General features: G+C 47.7%; 1 protein-coding gene across 1 annotated transcript in view; it reads left to right on the top strand.

Moving 5' to 3' along the window:
* The window catches only part of LOC144805682 (uncharacterized), a 222,499-nt gene extending 207,568 nt beyond the window's left edge, over positions 1-14,931 (top strand). Inside the window, exon 3 of the mRNA XM_078672191.1 lies at positions 14,022-14,931. Coding sequence (XP_078528317.1) covers positions 14,022-14,799 — 778 coding nt within the window. The 3' untranslated portion in view covers positions 14,800-14,931. The remainder of the gene's footprint in view (positions 1-14,021) is intronic.
* Positions 14,932-15,557: the final 626 nt, after the last annotated feature.

Below are 15,557 nucleotides of genomic sequence, written 5' to 3'. Positions count from 1 at the left end.
ATGAAACGGTGAAGATTAGCTGTGGCAGCGCGCAGAAGTTGGAGTGAAGTGAGTTCCGAAAACAGAGGGAGTGTGGTAATTCTACAGGGTTCTGCGTATGGAACCTATGCTATCGGCATGTAGAAGCAGTGAGTGAGGAGATTCTGAAGTATTGGAGAGAACCATTTAAACATCAGGGAAAGGTGAAGTTAAATAACTACAGCAGTATTGTAGAGTTCAAAACCAAGGCAGTATCTCTAACTGGTGAGTGGAGTATTCTGGAGCGTGACAAAACCCCAGGGCTCCAGGAAGTAAATGTAACCTCATCAACGTGTTGAAGCAACGTGAATAAAATTTAAGAACCCTAATAGCGCATAGAAAGGCTTGAGGAGATTCAAGAGTAATAGAAGGGGTGTGGCTACCCACGTAGTTTTGAGCAGAAAACCTTAAGGTGGAAGAGAAGTGTGGCAGCAAACTGTGAGGGTCCGATTGTGCAAGGAATCCTTGCGGCAAAATATGCACAGAGGTGAAGCAAATCAAGGTGAGAGGAACAAGTAGCTCTCCGTAAAAGAGGATCAAGATTTTAAGGGTCCCAAACCCACTTTCGATGTTAGCAAAGCGGTTTTAGGGATTACTGAAAGTCAAGCAAAGAAACAGAAAGCGGATTTGGAGAGTGATTATTAAGTAAAATCCTATAGGGTCTTTGTCACCTCCCTTGTGACTGACCTGGGGAAGCAAGTGGTCCCCCCAGAGCATCTTATAGCCATCTTTCTTAGTAGAAGGTCTAAACATTTTCACGTGGTTGCTAAAGACAGTCGCATTATACATGGAGTGGGGCCAGAAGTACAATTTTCAGCCACCAGTGCCGTGTATGGAGAAGGATGATGAAAACGTTGCAGAACGGAGGGAATGGAAAGAATATTCTGAGGAATACATTAAAGATCTTGAGGAAGAGGCAGTAACCTTCGTACCTAAGGAAAAGGCTGAAGTGGTGCATTACAGTTTAGGGGCTCGAGAGAGAAAAATGTACCACGAAATGGAAAAAACTTTCATGGAAGGGACAGTCCGCAATTTTTATGAAGACAGTTTGAGAGTGTTGGATGAATATTTCGCACAGGCCCCATTGGGGAAAGTACATAAGGAAGAAGTTTACAAGGATGAAATGAGCAGCAACAAGGGGCGAAAGCAAAGCAAAGTAAACCAGAGGTGCACTATCTGCATTGGAGGAGTGATGACTGATATGTTATTAGATTCAGGATCGCCTCATAGTGGGGTAAGCAAGAGCGACTGGAAGAAATTATTAACTAAGAAATATGGAAACGTACTGAAAGAGGCTAACATATCCCTGGAGACATATACAAGGGAGGACATCGACGTAGAAGGATACCTAGTCATGGAATTAATGTACGAGGGAAAGTATACAAGAAGTAATATATATGTTACAGAAAGAGGACCCACCATGCTAGGGTGGAAGGATCAAAAGAAATTGAAGATAACCCTCAATGGGAGTAGAAGAGAACAAATGAAGGAAAAGGCATGGAAACAAAGTATGAGTGTAACCAAGGGTAGCGCCTTAGTAGCCTCCAAGCCGCCTTCAAAGGTGGTAGATGGGTGCGAAGATGCAGCTAGTTTAGAAGAACGTGTGGAAAGCACAGTCAAGTGCAATCTGAGAGAAAGACGCGGTGTAGAAGGCGCAGCCAGTGTTGGAGAACGTGTGGAAGATACAGCCAAGCGCAAACTGAAAGAAAAACGAGAACATTACCAAGGTTTTGTGGAGGAGAGAGAAAGACGTAAGAAACACGAGAGGAAAAACGTTGTAGGTGAAATAGGTGGAGAAGGAGAATTCGGGAGAAAAGGAGAAAGCATCAATTCCACAGCTAAAGAGTGGAAAAGGACAAAATGTAAGAGTATTATTTCCAATTGCAAAGAGACGGGTCTAAGTACCTTGTCGTTTGAATTCAAGACAAAAATGAGGGAGGAGTCTGTGGCCAAATGTGTACAAGGAAAAGAAGAAGACGCAAGTTGGCTTGAAAAAAGAAATGAGAGAAAAGATGAACACTTACCTAGAACCTACAGTGGGATGTTGGAGAGAGAAAGCAAGGGAGTGCAGAAAGTAATAAAAGGTTTCCCACACTTGGTCCAGTCTGGTCAGAAGGGATCACTCTATGACAATAGGAGTGAGTACCAGTTTGGGGTCCCAGAAATCTCTACTGAGTTCCCCTATGGTAGACGCGGGAAGAAACAAGGGGACGGACGCAGTGTTGAAGAGACCAATGAGGATCAACGGGTGAAGTTTGACAAGGAAGCCGATAAAGGCTGGGAGTTGGGCAAGGTCCAAGTGATGAAGGACAAAAGACGTCCTAGACCGGCCACCATGGATGATGTGGTAAGAGAGACATAGTGTGCCAGATGGAGTGTACGACCAGGACTCCGGCCCCGGTACTGCTTATAATAGTAAATTGTAACCACACCTCCAGTAACATCCCTCTTGAGGAAGATGGAAAGACTATCAAGAGAAGTGGGGGATTCGTTGTAAGAAACAAAAGTTCGTTTTGAGACTGTTGCAGATTATAGTGGGGTGGCCTAGGTGGCGCCCTAGCATTGGGAAGATTCTGCCACTCCACTCTTCACACCCTTTGTGTGACTCCATCCAGTTTCGGGGCGGGACCTGGTGTAACAGTACTCCTCCGTCCTTGCTCCCCTGTTAGCCCCTTATCGAGGTATACGGTGGGTCACACTCCTCCCCACCATTGTATTCCGTTACCATCCCTCTGTGGGGATTTCCATTCCGGTGCCAGGGGTGGGAGGTCTATCTCCTCTTCCTTAGTCCTGTTATTTGCCCCCGAGGGGCCCCCTCCCCCAAGGCCACCACCCGGGGAGGGATCTAGTGGAACGCCTCATCCTCTGGCCACAGAGTTCCCCAGTCCTGCCTCTCCCCAGGGTTCATCTTCAGATGGGTCCTTCCCTCATAGTTGCCAAGGGCACTGTTCGACACTTACCCCCCCCCGGCTGTTGTCTCCTTGCAGCCACCTAGCGGGGTCCGCCGTTTTCCATCCATCACTTTCCTGCTTTTCCCTTTAGGGGGGAAGGTGTGTTGTAACCTTAGTAGCCATCCCTCCCCCGCCTTACACCCCTCCCCTTTCTTCCCGACTGGTACAGTCCGCTCAGCTTCTGGGAGCGCATTATAGAACGTTGATGAGAAAGATTACCGCCAAGCTGGGAGCACCTGTATTATATTACTGTATTAAACTTACCTTGGAATTCACGTCGAGTAGTGTTTCTTTACTACACATACATTCAACAAGATGAGCCGCGGCAGCGCCAGCAGGTCTCAGTGTTCAGCTCTCCCCAAGGCAAGCCGCGGCCGAGCCAGCACGTCTTCCTTGTCCGGGATACAACTTAACATACATTCAACAAGATGAGCCGCGGCAGCGCCAGCAGGTCTCAGTGTTCCGCTCTCCCCAAGGCAAGCCGCGGCCGAGCCAGCAGGTCTTCCTTGTCCGGGATACAACTTAACACACATTCAACAAGATGAGCCGCGGCAGTGCCAGCAGGTCTCAGTGTTCAGCTCTCCCCAAGGCAAGCCGCGGCCGAGCCAGCAGGTCTTCCTTGTCCGGGATACAACTTAATATATATTCAACAAGGGGGACACCTGACGCATAAAACACATTCAGCGGTGTACGGAACACATGATGCATCAAACGCATTCAGCGGGGTAGGTAGGACACAATTATCATTGATTCAGCAAGCTCCCCATCCCAGAGAACTTACACTCCATAAATCAGCACACCTCAACATTCATCCACACACCCTCCCCCGGACTGGTAAGACAGTTTCTCCCGCCCCTGATTCCTCAACCTGACCCATGTGGCACAGGTACCATTACTCTAGGGAAGGGACAAGGACCACACACATTGGACACAATTTCGCTGCCACCACTGGATCCCACCCTTCTGGTGAATCCAGAAAACACATTGCACTTAGGGGGATGATCTACCCCCCTGAGCTAGGGACACCTAACTCACAGTGCACTAGAACCACATTTTCCACAAAAACAGATATTTTTAGCAACTCAATAATAGTTTCTTTTCTTTGCGACCATGTAAACTGCAGAGTTTTGTAGTGGGGCCGGCTATCGATGTGGTACTGCGCAAACACAAGTCCAAATCCCACCGCTAGCCAACAATGTTAGAAATGGGATCCCTGGCTGGCCGAGGCTTGCGCCAAGGCCAGGCAGAAATCACCACTTCCAGTTAGGGTAGGGAAGTCACCCGCCAAGACAACCCCTGCTCACCCCTTGGTAGCTTGGCACGAGCAGTCAGGCCTATCTCGGAGGTAGTGTGTAAAGCATTTGCGCACGCACCCCCAGCAAAAAACCTCCCGGGCCCCCCACAAAAGGAACTCCACACAAGATATATATGAAAAATAGACTTTGTATTGAAAGACATACTTAGGGATAAATACACAATTTACAAGATGCCAGGGGCACGGGCAGGGTTTACAAGGGAGTATATACAGGACAGGGTCTGGGGACCACTGCCAGGACTATGCACATGATGGAACTGGCATTTAGGACACATAACATCTGGGAGCTTCCTAGAACTAGTACTAGAACACATAACAACCAGGAGCTAGCATTAGAACACATGACAACCTGGAGCTTAATAGAACTAGCAGTAGAACTCACTCTAACCAGAAGCCACATACATGAGACCTAGGATATTTAGGAGGGAAAGAATGACAAGGCACATAACACATCAGGATCACTTTTAGAGGTGCAACACAGAATACTCTCAGGGATCACATAAACATTCACCAATAATTTCCAACAGGCCAGCTGGCCGTTCTGGGGCTAGGACCCCCCAATGTCTCAATGTCAGGACAGGCTGCAGGTAGCCAGAATAAACCTACACGTGGCAGCTGCCCACGAAGTGCTGGGCAGCTGTAGATGATGAGGGCAACACGTTGGAGCCTCGCAGGCTTGGAGGAATAAATATGCGCAGGGAGAGCCTCTCCGGACTCTTAAAACAAAGAACTGGCCCTCGAGCCCCTCTGGGCTCGTAAAACTACTGTGGGTGGGGAGCCATGTGGGCTCGGGACAAATGGGCCAAAGGTGGAGCCTCTCTGGCCTCAAGAACACAGGGACAATGGTGGAGCCTCTCTGGGCTCGTAAATAACTGGGGGGGGGGGTGGAGTCCCTCTCGGAGGACACGCGACTCGAGACTGTCCCCCCTGAGCCCCTCGGGCTCTGCTATGCATCGGTGGAGCCCCTCTCGGGGGGCTCGTCATCAGGGGAGGCCCCACGGGCCTCTGGACACCCGGGCGCTCACGCTGGAGGGGAGGGGCGGGCACCGGCAATGTGCTCCGACGCTCCGCCTCTCGGGGCCCTTCACACGAACGGGGCAAATGCCGGGTGGCACCGGCTTGGTAACCACAGCGCTCCCAAGCGCTAGGGACAGAATTTCAGCGCTCCCAAGTGCTAGGGACCAGAATGAAGCGCTCCAAAGCGCTAGGGGGCAGGAATCAGCGCTCCCAGGCGCTAGGAAGGAGGAACAGCGCTCCCAAGCGCTGGGGGTCAAGGGAAAGCGCTCCCAAGCGCTTAGATGAAAAACAGCAAAGTCCATAGGAAGTCCCGGACCTCAGGTGGAGCACAGCAGCTCCTAGCAGGGAAAGGCCATCAGATGTCCAGGAGCAGGGCAGGGCCCAGGGAGGCAAGCCAACCCTGAGCCAAAGCAGCCGCACGCCCCTGGTAGATTCAAGTTGGGAACAAGAACATTTTAGAAGAGGTCATAGCCTCTTTTTATACATGAAATTCCTTTGTCTAAAGGTGCTGGGTGGGGGAGAAACCAGTCGCAGCTGGTTCTGGGAGTATCTTGTTTTCCCCAGCCACCCTTTCCATTCATCAGGCAGGCCCGGTCATCAAACGCACCCCAGGGGGGTGGAGCCAGCATTGTGGGGGAAAGCCCAGCCCCATACAGGATACAGGCACAGCCCCTCCCTCACATCAGCATGTTAATCTCTCCATTCATCACCGGGGCAGACCCACACAGACTCCTAGAGCCAGGCTCCCCAGCCGGCTTCAGCCAATCACGCGCCAGCATACCTACTGCACACACACACCCATGTCTAGAAGTGGCACTTCCCTTCTAGACACACACATGCCGCATACATCATCTTGCAGCATTCAATCACAGGAGTCCACACATACCAGACTCAAGCCTGTACCCCCCACACACCAGGAACTATCAGGGACACACACATTCCCCATGTATTCCTATGGGAGGGCAGGCCTCTCTCATCTACACGCTCTCAGAGTGGGAAACACCATCCCCGGGTCACATATAACAAGCAAAACTTCAGGGGTGGACCTGCCAGAAGGGCCCAGTCCAACAGTGGCAGGGTATGCTCAGACGTGAGTCCCTTGCTCACTTGGCCACTGGATTTAAGATAGCCTGGCTGATGAGGATTATGAATCCGAAACCAGTCCCAGGAGGCTTGTTTCCGGTCCATGGAAGACATGGCTTGGCAGTTCGGGCTGGACTGTTCCCATGAGGCACAGGGACAGATTGATTTGAATATAGCCATGTCTGAAATGGGGTGGCTGAGTGGGCTAAAGAATGGTGATGGATTAAACCCAGATCAGTTGACTGGGGGTGAGTGTTTGATTTGCTCAAACGCTCCGTCCATCATCCCCTTTTGTGTCGCTTTGTTCGCCCTAAGTGTGGCAGGGTATGCTCAGACGTGAGTCCCTTTCTCACTTGGCCACTTGCTTCAAGATAGCCTGGCTGATGAGGATTATGAATCCGAAACCGGTCCCAGGAGGCTTGTTTCCGGTCCATGGAAGACATGGCTTGGCAGTTCGGGCTGGACTGTTCCCATGAGGCACAGGGTCAGACTGATTTGCATATAGCCATGTCTGAAATGGGGTGGCTGAGTGGGCTAAAGAATGGTGATGGATTAAACCCAGATCAGTTGACTGGGGGTGAGTGTTTGATTTGCTCAAACGCTCCTTCCATCATCCCCTTTTGTATCGCTTTGTTCGCCCTAAGTGTGGCAGGGTATGCTCAGACGTGAGTCCCTTGCTCACTTGGCCACTGGATTCAAGATAGCCTGGCTGATGAGGATTATGAATCCGAAACCGGTCCCAGGAGGCTTGTTTCCGGTCCATGGAAGACATGGCTTGGCAGTTCGGGCTGGACTGTTCCCATGAGGCCCAGGGTCAGACTGATTTGCATATAGCCATGTCTGAAATGGGGTGGCTGAGTGGGCTAAAAAATGGTGATTGATTAAACCCAGATCAGTTGACTGGGGGTGAGTGTTTGATTTGCTCAAACGCTCCGTCCATCATCCCCTTTTGTATCGCTTTGTTCGCCCTAAGTGTGGCAGGGTATGCTCAGACGTGAGTCCCTTGCTCACTTGGCCACTGGATTCAAGATAGCCTGGCTGATGAGGATTATGAATCCGAATCCGGTCCCAGGAGGCTTGTTTCCGGTCCATGGAAGACATGGCTTGGCAGTTCGGGCTGGACTGTTCCCATGAGGCACAGGGTCAGACTGATTTGCATATAGCCATGTCTGAAATGGGGTGGCTGAGTGGGCTAAAGAATGGTGATGGATTAAACCCAGATCAGTTGACTGGGGGTGAGTGTTTGATTTGCTCAAACGCTCCGTCCATCATCCCTTTTGTATCGCTTTGTTCGCCCTAAGTGTGGCAGGGTATGCTCAGACGTGAGTCCCTTGCTCACTTGGCCACTGGATTCAAGATAGCCTGGCTGATGAGGATTATGAATCCGAAACCGGTCCCAGGAGGCTTGTTTCCGGTCCATGGAAGACATGGCTTGGCAGTTCAGGCTGGACTGTTCCCATGAGGCACAGGGTCAGACTGATTTGCATATAGCCATGTCTGAACTGGGGTGGCTGAGTGGGCTAAAGAATGGTGATGGATTAAACCCAGATCAGTTGACTGGGGGTGAGTGTTTGATTTGCTCAAACGCTCCGTCCATCATCCCCTTTTGTATCGCTGTGTTTGTAGAATAGACTGAATAATCCTGGAGGGAATCTCTGCAGGAGCTGGGCTGAGCTGGGCTCTTCTATCCGGGGCCCTGGGGCTGAGCTGGGCTCTTCTATCCAGGGGCCCCTGGGGCTGAGCTGGGCTCTTCTATCCGAGGGCCCCTGGGGCTGAGCTGGGCTCTTTTATCCAGGGGCCCCTGGGGGCTGAGCTGGGCTCTTCTATCCGGGATCTGTGCGCTGCATCTTAGTTCACTATGAGGAATCTATGCACTGGAGCTGCCCGTGCTTGTAAGGGTGGTGGGGCGGGGCGGGGTGAGGAGGTAGTCAACAGCCGACGATGAAGGAAAATTAAAATTAAAAAAAAGAAAACAGCTTACCTTGCGCTTGCTTATTTTTAATGTAAATGTATTGCGACTTATATAGCGCACGTATCACCCGAAGGTATCAAGGCGCTTGCTTAGGGAACCCGTCCTGGTATTCCCCTGTGAGATACCCCGGCAGGGTATCCACAAGGTGAAAGCCAGGCATCCCGCCGCGAGGGGCCTTAGTGGAGATTAAGCAAGCTATTGCCCAGAGTCGCAGAGTGTGACCCCGTGAGTCGAGTAGGCACCGGAGCGAGAATTGTTGAGTCCGTGGAATTTTTGAGCCCGAGACCCGCCGAGGCGGGGAATCGAACCCTGGTCCACGGCCGATCTCAGCTTCCGGTTCTGCCGCCTCTAACCACTGAGCCACGCTTCTCCTGGGTTTCCTTTTTGAACCTCTGGTACCTTTCAAATGCCATTGTGCTAAATCGACATTGTACCCTTGCACGGAAGGAGGTATCTGACACTATCAGTGTGAGAATGGATGGCTCAGCCTTCTGTCATGTGATCAGCAAGGCGTGAATATCTGCGAGCTGTGCAGTGCGGTCACCAAAGTTTTTAATGTGAGTCTATAGTGGTTTGAATTTGGCATTTTAACAATTTCCCTGCAAGCAGCACATGTCACGGAGTATTTCTGTGTCATAACAACCACAGGACATGCAGAGCCATCTGTATAGAAGACTCTCTTATAGTCCTCCGTGGGTAGGATATTAGGACATTGTGGTATATTTTGTGTATAGTGCATACATTCTTGAATGCCGAGAGTCAGATCATACTCAAATGTTACATCAACTCCACTTAAAGATGCAGGCCATTGCGTCATCTGTTGTGGCCAGTAATGTCACTATACACTCCCCCCTGGTCAGGTGTTGTTCCGCGCCATCATCTGTTGTGGCCAGTATTATTACTATACACTCCGCCCTGGTCAGGTGTCATTCCGCGTCATCATCTGTTGTGGCCAGTATTATTACTATACACTCCGCCCTGGTCAGGTGTCATTCCGCGTCATCATCTGTTGTGGCCAGTATTGTCACTATACTTTCCGCCCTGGTCCGGTGTTGTTCCGCGTCATCCTCTGTTGTGACCGGTATTGTCACTATACACTCCGCCCTGGTCGGGTGTCGTTCCGCGTCATCATGTGTTGCTGCCAGTATTATTACTACACACTCTGCCCTTGTCGAGTGTCGTTCCGCGTCAGCATCTGTTGCTGCCAGTATTGTCACTGTACACTCCGCCCTGGTAAGGTGTTGTTCAGCGTCATCATCTGTTGTGTAAATGTTGTCATTGCCTCTAACATTACAGGATATTATGTTCGCTAGACTTCTATCCACCTTGTCCACCATGTCCCTGTGTGATGTAATAACTATGCGAGCACCATGTTACACAGTGCCACAACCTGGTACCACGAGAAGCACAGCACAAGAAAAAAAACATGAATTTTGTCTGTCATCATATACATTAGCCCAAATCCTTACCACCCCCACCCACTGAGCATCCCAATCATGCCAGCACTATATAGCCCACCCCCTCACTGACACCCAATAAACAAACTAGTACTTCGAACTTTAACGGTCAGAGACCAGGTCTCGTGCAAGACAAAAGGGGGGGATTACCCGTAGGGGGTAAAGATACAACTAGGTGGTCTACGGGTAACCCTGCGCCAGTCAGGGAATGCCTAAGAATTCAAGCACGTCCCCTAGTAGGCCTCAAGGGTGCCTGGTTGCTGTTGATCGTCGTGCCCCTTCGGGGAGAATCTCATGACCAGTCCATCATATGCCACAACGTGTTATGGAATAGATGTTGGAGATACAATCAGTTCTGGCGCAGGGCCACGCCCGCCCCCACAGGCAAACCATCCGCCGAATACCCAGCTGTTGATTTAGCTATCAGTCCGAAGATGGTGACTGCGATCGCAGCGAGCCCACCTGCGTGGAGGATGTGGCTTTCTGCTTCTTAATTTGTTTTAGAAAGTCTTTGACTTGCTGAGGCTTAACATAGAACATTTGTTTGCCCTGATATGTGACCCGAAGGCGTGCGGGATAAAAAAGAGCATAATCGATTTGGGCCTGCCGTAGTTTTTGTTTCACTGAAAGGAATTTCCGCCGCTCCTCTTGTACATGTGTGGTAAAATCCGGGTACATAGTGAAGGGTACTCCATCGAAATGCAGCTGTTTCTTTTCTCTTGCCACCCCGAGGGCCACATCACGATCCCTGTAGTTCAACAATCGCGCAATTATAGTTCGGGGGGACCACCCGGAGGCGGTCGTTGTCCAAGAGAGCGATGGGCCCTTTCGACAATCAATTGAGGGGGTAACAGTTCAGCACCCACCACCTCCAGCAACAATTTCTCAATATACTGTTCCATCTTACCCGTGTTGATACTTTCCGGAATGCCTAGCACGCGTATATTATTCCTTCGGCTGCGCGCTTCAATGTCCTCATTTTTTGCGGCTATTATTTTAAGAAATTTGTCCATCTGCGTGACCGTGTTGTGGAGGCGGTTTGTGTTATCTTCAGTCTCCGATATGCGGTGTTCGGCTTCCTTAATTTGCGTCTCGTGGCCATCAAGCTTGTCAACAATGGCATCCATGCGCGTAGATAGGGAATCCATTTTATCCGCCACATTCGCAAATCCCTGTCTTTCTTCCTGTAGAATTGCCTGCATGCCATCTCCTGGTGCAGGCTGCGACTCCTGCGATACGCACTCTGGGCCATTATCTACGTCCATGGTCTGATGTCGGGGGCCCTTCTTCGCATTGAAAGTGAGGCGCGGCTGGTGCGTATCTGGCTTGCCCATTGTGGATTTGTCAACAGTTCACATTCAATGTGTATTTCAAGAGAGCCAATGGCGTCGGTCACAGGGGTGGATGGGGGGGGGGGGCAATACGTAGCGTGCGCCTAGTGTATTGTGCATTATGCAGGCAAAAGGTTAATGTTTGGCATTTAACACCCCTTCCTGTTCGTCTATTCTTCAGACAAACGGTAGAGTGGCTGAAATGGGTTGCTCAGTACTGTGCTTTTGTAAGTCATCTTCATTGTACATGGTTCTTTATCTTAAAATGGTACTAGGCTATACATGTATTATCTTTGCTTTACCTGATAGCAGAGGAAAAAAGTGCAAAGGAATTAGCGCACATGCTGTTAGTTACAGGCTCTTCGGTCACAATGCAGCTATTAACCCATCATCCTGCTAACCTCAACTATCACTCGTAGACTCTGTGCCTGCCTTGGACCCGATAGAAAGCAGCACTGCTTTTTGGCTAGGTGTGTGCTCTACAAATACCACATGCAGAACACATTTTTAAAGGAAGAACACTTTGGTGCCAGCAAGCTGTGCTGCTTTAGGAAGGACCAGCTTAAATAGTAAAGAAATGTGATAGCCGCTCCACACATTGGATCATTTGTCAGTGCGTTTCGCTCCATTAATTTATTTTATTTTACATTGTTGAGCTGTACCTATGGGATTTTGTGTGTATTGGAAAAGCAGTGCTAAGCATGTGGGCCTTAGCAAAAGCTGTGTAGGGACTGTGCACTTGCTGGGCATGTGCGAGAGTCGCAGAAGGCACGTTATCTTTCTGTGATGTGGAGCGTGCGTTGTTCTGGTCCATTCTTCGTCCTGTGTAAAGAATGAGCGCACCTCAGGATTCCATTAAATGTGGCCATGGTGGTTTGTACAGGTAATGTTGAAAAGCATGAGTGGGAGGAAAGACCCATGAAAAGTAATGGGAATTACGTGGTTCGAAAATCTTGTTCAAAGGCTTTTGGGGTAGAAAGGGAATGTTGACAGCAGGGATATGCTAGCGAGGTGCAGGTAAATAAGGGCAAGCACAGGTCCTACTTTATGGCTGAAAGCGTGGAGGGCAGCCGAGGTATATGAGGTATGGACTGAGCCATTTGACTTGAGTGCTTCGGGTGCTGGTCCGGGAGTGAAAGGATGCTAACAGGCTTTGGTTTTGACTCACCATTCATGCCCTCGCTACACAGATGCACCACAGCTGTCAACTAGTAGGCCGCCAGGCTAGTGTGCTATCTCAAGCTCTAACGTTCAAGGTGGGACAACTAAACAACAGACCAGATCATCCTCAAAGCTGGCAAACTAAAAATGGCTAAAAAATATTTGAGAAAAGTAAAACCACAGAGTAAATAAAATCAATAAACTGCTGCTCTACAACACAATGTGGGAGTAGTGAATGAAATCCAGGCCCCTCTGCAAACAGTCAGATTTGATGTATGGTGCAGCATTCCAAATAATGTTCACACTGCTGTCTTGGGTCTTCAATGTATATCTATTGCTCCAAGAGCTGTTCTTGTTTTAACAAAATCTTGACCATATGCCTCTGCATAAAGCTGTAACTAGTGTATGAGTGCTATGCGACTGCGCCCTTTTTTAAAACAATTTTTTACTAAGTTGCTCCATGAACACTGGTAAATAACCACCTTTGCTGAAATAAATATGATGTGGCATGTTCATCAGAATTTTTATTTAAATATCTGTGTACGGTATACGTATGAAGGTACTTTGTGCCTTCATATGTTTCAGAGATGGAAATGAAGAGATGTTTTTACAACTAAAATGTCTATGCACATTCCAATATGTTTCCATTTAAGTAATGTTAACTCTCTTTACATCCAACAGAAAACAATCCTTGAATTTACAAAATGTTTAAGACCAATGAAGATAATACTGTAAAGCTGCAAAAGCGCAGTCCAAAATATTGAGTTCCATTGTTCAGGAAAACATAAGTGCCGTCAGAGACAGATGAACCAAAACATAAACTGACAGACCCTGGATGAAGCAGACAAGGGCAATTCCGTGATTCTACGAGTCTCAGCTGTGCACCTCTATGCCTCAAGATGGAGAAATGACCTCTAGAAAATTAAGCCAACCCTGATAAACCACCTCCTTTGGAAACATGTCCAATGCCAGCTCTGATTGTGCGAATGTAGGATGTGATTACAGCACTGCTTTCATTTCTAAAGTGATATCAAACCACTATTCAGTGCTAGAGGTGTATTATAAACTATTTCAGGCCGTTCCACAGCAACCAGAGAAAAGCACAATGGAGTGGAGCCAAACAACTGAAAGTTAAAGTAAAGATGAGTTATGCTGTCTAAAATACAGAGTACTGTCCCAATTTTCACCGACCAGAAGGAGAACAGGCCTAAAGACACAATTGCCCACAAAGAAGCCTTACACACATTATAAGTGTGGCAAGTAGTTGGTGACCATTAAACTTTGTTGTTAAATCGAAATGCAAATGTGCAAAATATCACACACATACAGGGAATGCGTGAATAATACACATGCTTTATCAGCCATGTTGGCCCATCAGGAAGTACAGTCATGGTATGTAAACAAATATATACCCAACTCAGAGACACTAACCGAGAGAGAAGTATCAGACACATGATGTGCGTGCTTTAGTTCGTCATCAGAACTAATGCACCCTCAGCAAATGCACACAGGAGAAAAACAATTCAAATGCACTGAATGTGTAAAGAGCTTTAAGAAATTATCAGTCCTACAAAGACATCAGTGCACACACACAGGGGAAAAACCATACCATTGCACTGAATGTGTAAAGAGTTTTAGTCAGTTATCATCTTGCCAAAAACATCAGCAAACACACACAGGGGAAAAACAATATGATTGCAGTGAATGTGAAAGTAGTTTTATGTATTCGTCAACATTAAGGAAGCATCAACAAACACACACAGGGGAAAAGCCATACAAATGCAGTGAATGTTTGAAGAGCTTTAGTCAATCGGCACACCTAAAACGGCATCAGGCAACACACACTGGGGAAAAACCCTTTCATTGCAGTGAATGTGGAAATAGTTTTAGGGATTCTTCAACATTAAGGAAGCATCAGCGAACACACACAGGGGAAAAACCATTCAAGTGCAGTGAATGTCTGAAGAGCTTTAGTCAATCATCAGACCTAAAACACCATCAGAGAACACACACAGGGGAAAAACCATATCATTGCAGTGAATGTGTGAAGAGGTTTAGTCGATTATCACACCTAAAAGAGCATCAGAGAACACACACTGGAGAAAAACCATATAATTGCAGTGAATGTGAGAAGAGATTTATGTACTTATCAAGACTAAAACAGCATCAGAGAACACACAAAGGGGAAAAATCATTCAAGTGCAGCGAATGTGGAAGTAGTTTTAGTGAATCTTCAACATTAAGGATTCATCATCGAACACACACAGGGGAAAAACCATTCAAGTGCACTGAATGTGAAAGTAGTTTTAGTCGATCTTCAACATTAAGGATTCATCAGCGAACACACACCGGGGAAAAACCATACCAGTGCAGTGAATGTAAGAAGAGGTTTGTTCGATTATCAGACATAAAACGGCATCAGAGAACGCACACAGGGGAAAATCATTCAAGTTCAGTGAATCTGGAAGTCGTTTTAGTGAATCTTCAACATTAAGGATTCATCAGCAAACGCACACCGGGGAAAAAACATTCAAGTGCAATGAATGTCTGAAGAGCTTTAGTCGATTTTCACACCTAAAACAGCATCAGAGAACACACACTGGAGACAAGCATTTGCAATGCAATAGGTCCCGCATTAGGAAAGTTTGAGCTATTGGTCTTGTAAATGACTATTTTTTTTATTTATGTGTTGTTTTTGAAAATAGCTAAATTAATAGCTTTGTCATTTACAATGCCAATAGTTATAACTTTCGCAAATGTGACACCTATAGCATTTGTAATGGAACATGTTTTGTATTTACGTGACTTAGATGTATTGATATTACAAATAACAATTGCTTTTAATTTTTTTAAATAATTATTACTTAAATAAAAGTGATTGTAATTTATAATGGCAATAGCGTAAACGTTTGTAAATAACTTTTGTGAAGATTATGTTCAGCGTATTTTATTGTGACGAAAATCCAAGAACAGAAGTGAAATATTAACATCTTTTTGTGACATTTGTAATAAAGCTTAAAACATTGAGAGAAAATATTTGAACCAGTGATGCTGTGGTTGCACTGAGTGGTGCTGTGGTTGCGCTGAGTGGTGCTGTGGTTGCGCTGAGTGGTGCTGTGGTTGCGCTGAGTTGTGCTGTTGTGGTGGTGAGTGGTGCTGTGGTGGTGCTGAGGTGGTGCTGAGGTAGTGCTGTTGTGGTGCTGAGTGATGCTGTGGTGGTGCTGAGTGATGCTGTGGTGGTGCTGAGTGATG

Source organism: Lissotriton helveticus, assembly GCF_964261635.1.
Source record: "Lissotriton helveticus chromosome 1_1 unlocalized genomic scaffold, aLisHel1.1 SUPER_1_unloc_18, whole genome shotgun sequence".
In the NCBI taxonomy this organism is placed as follows: Eukaryota; Metazoa; Chordata; class Amphibia; order Caudata; family Salamandridae; genus Lissotriton; species Lissotriton helveticus.
The sequence above is the reverse complement of the archived record's forward strand: the minus strand, read 5'-3'. Positions and strand labels throughout refer to the sequence as shown.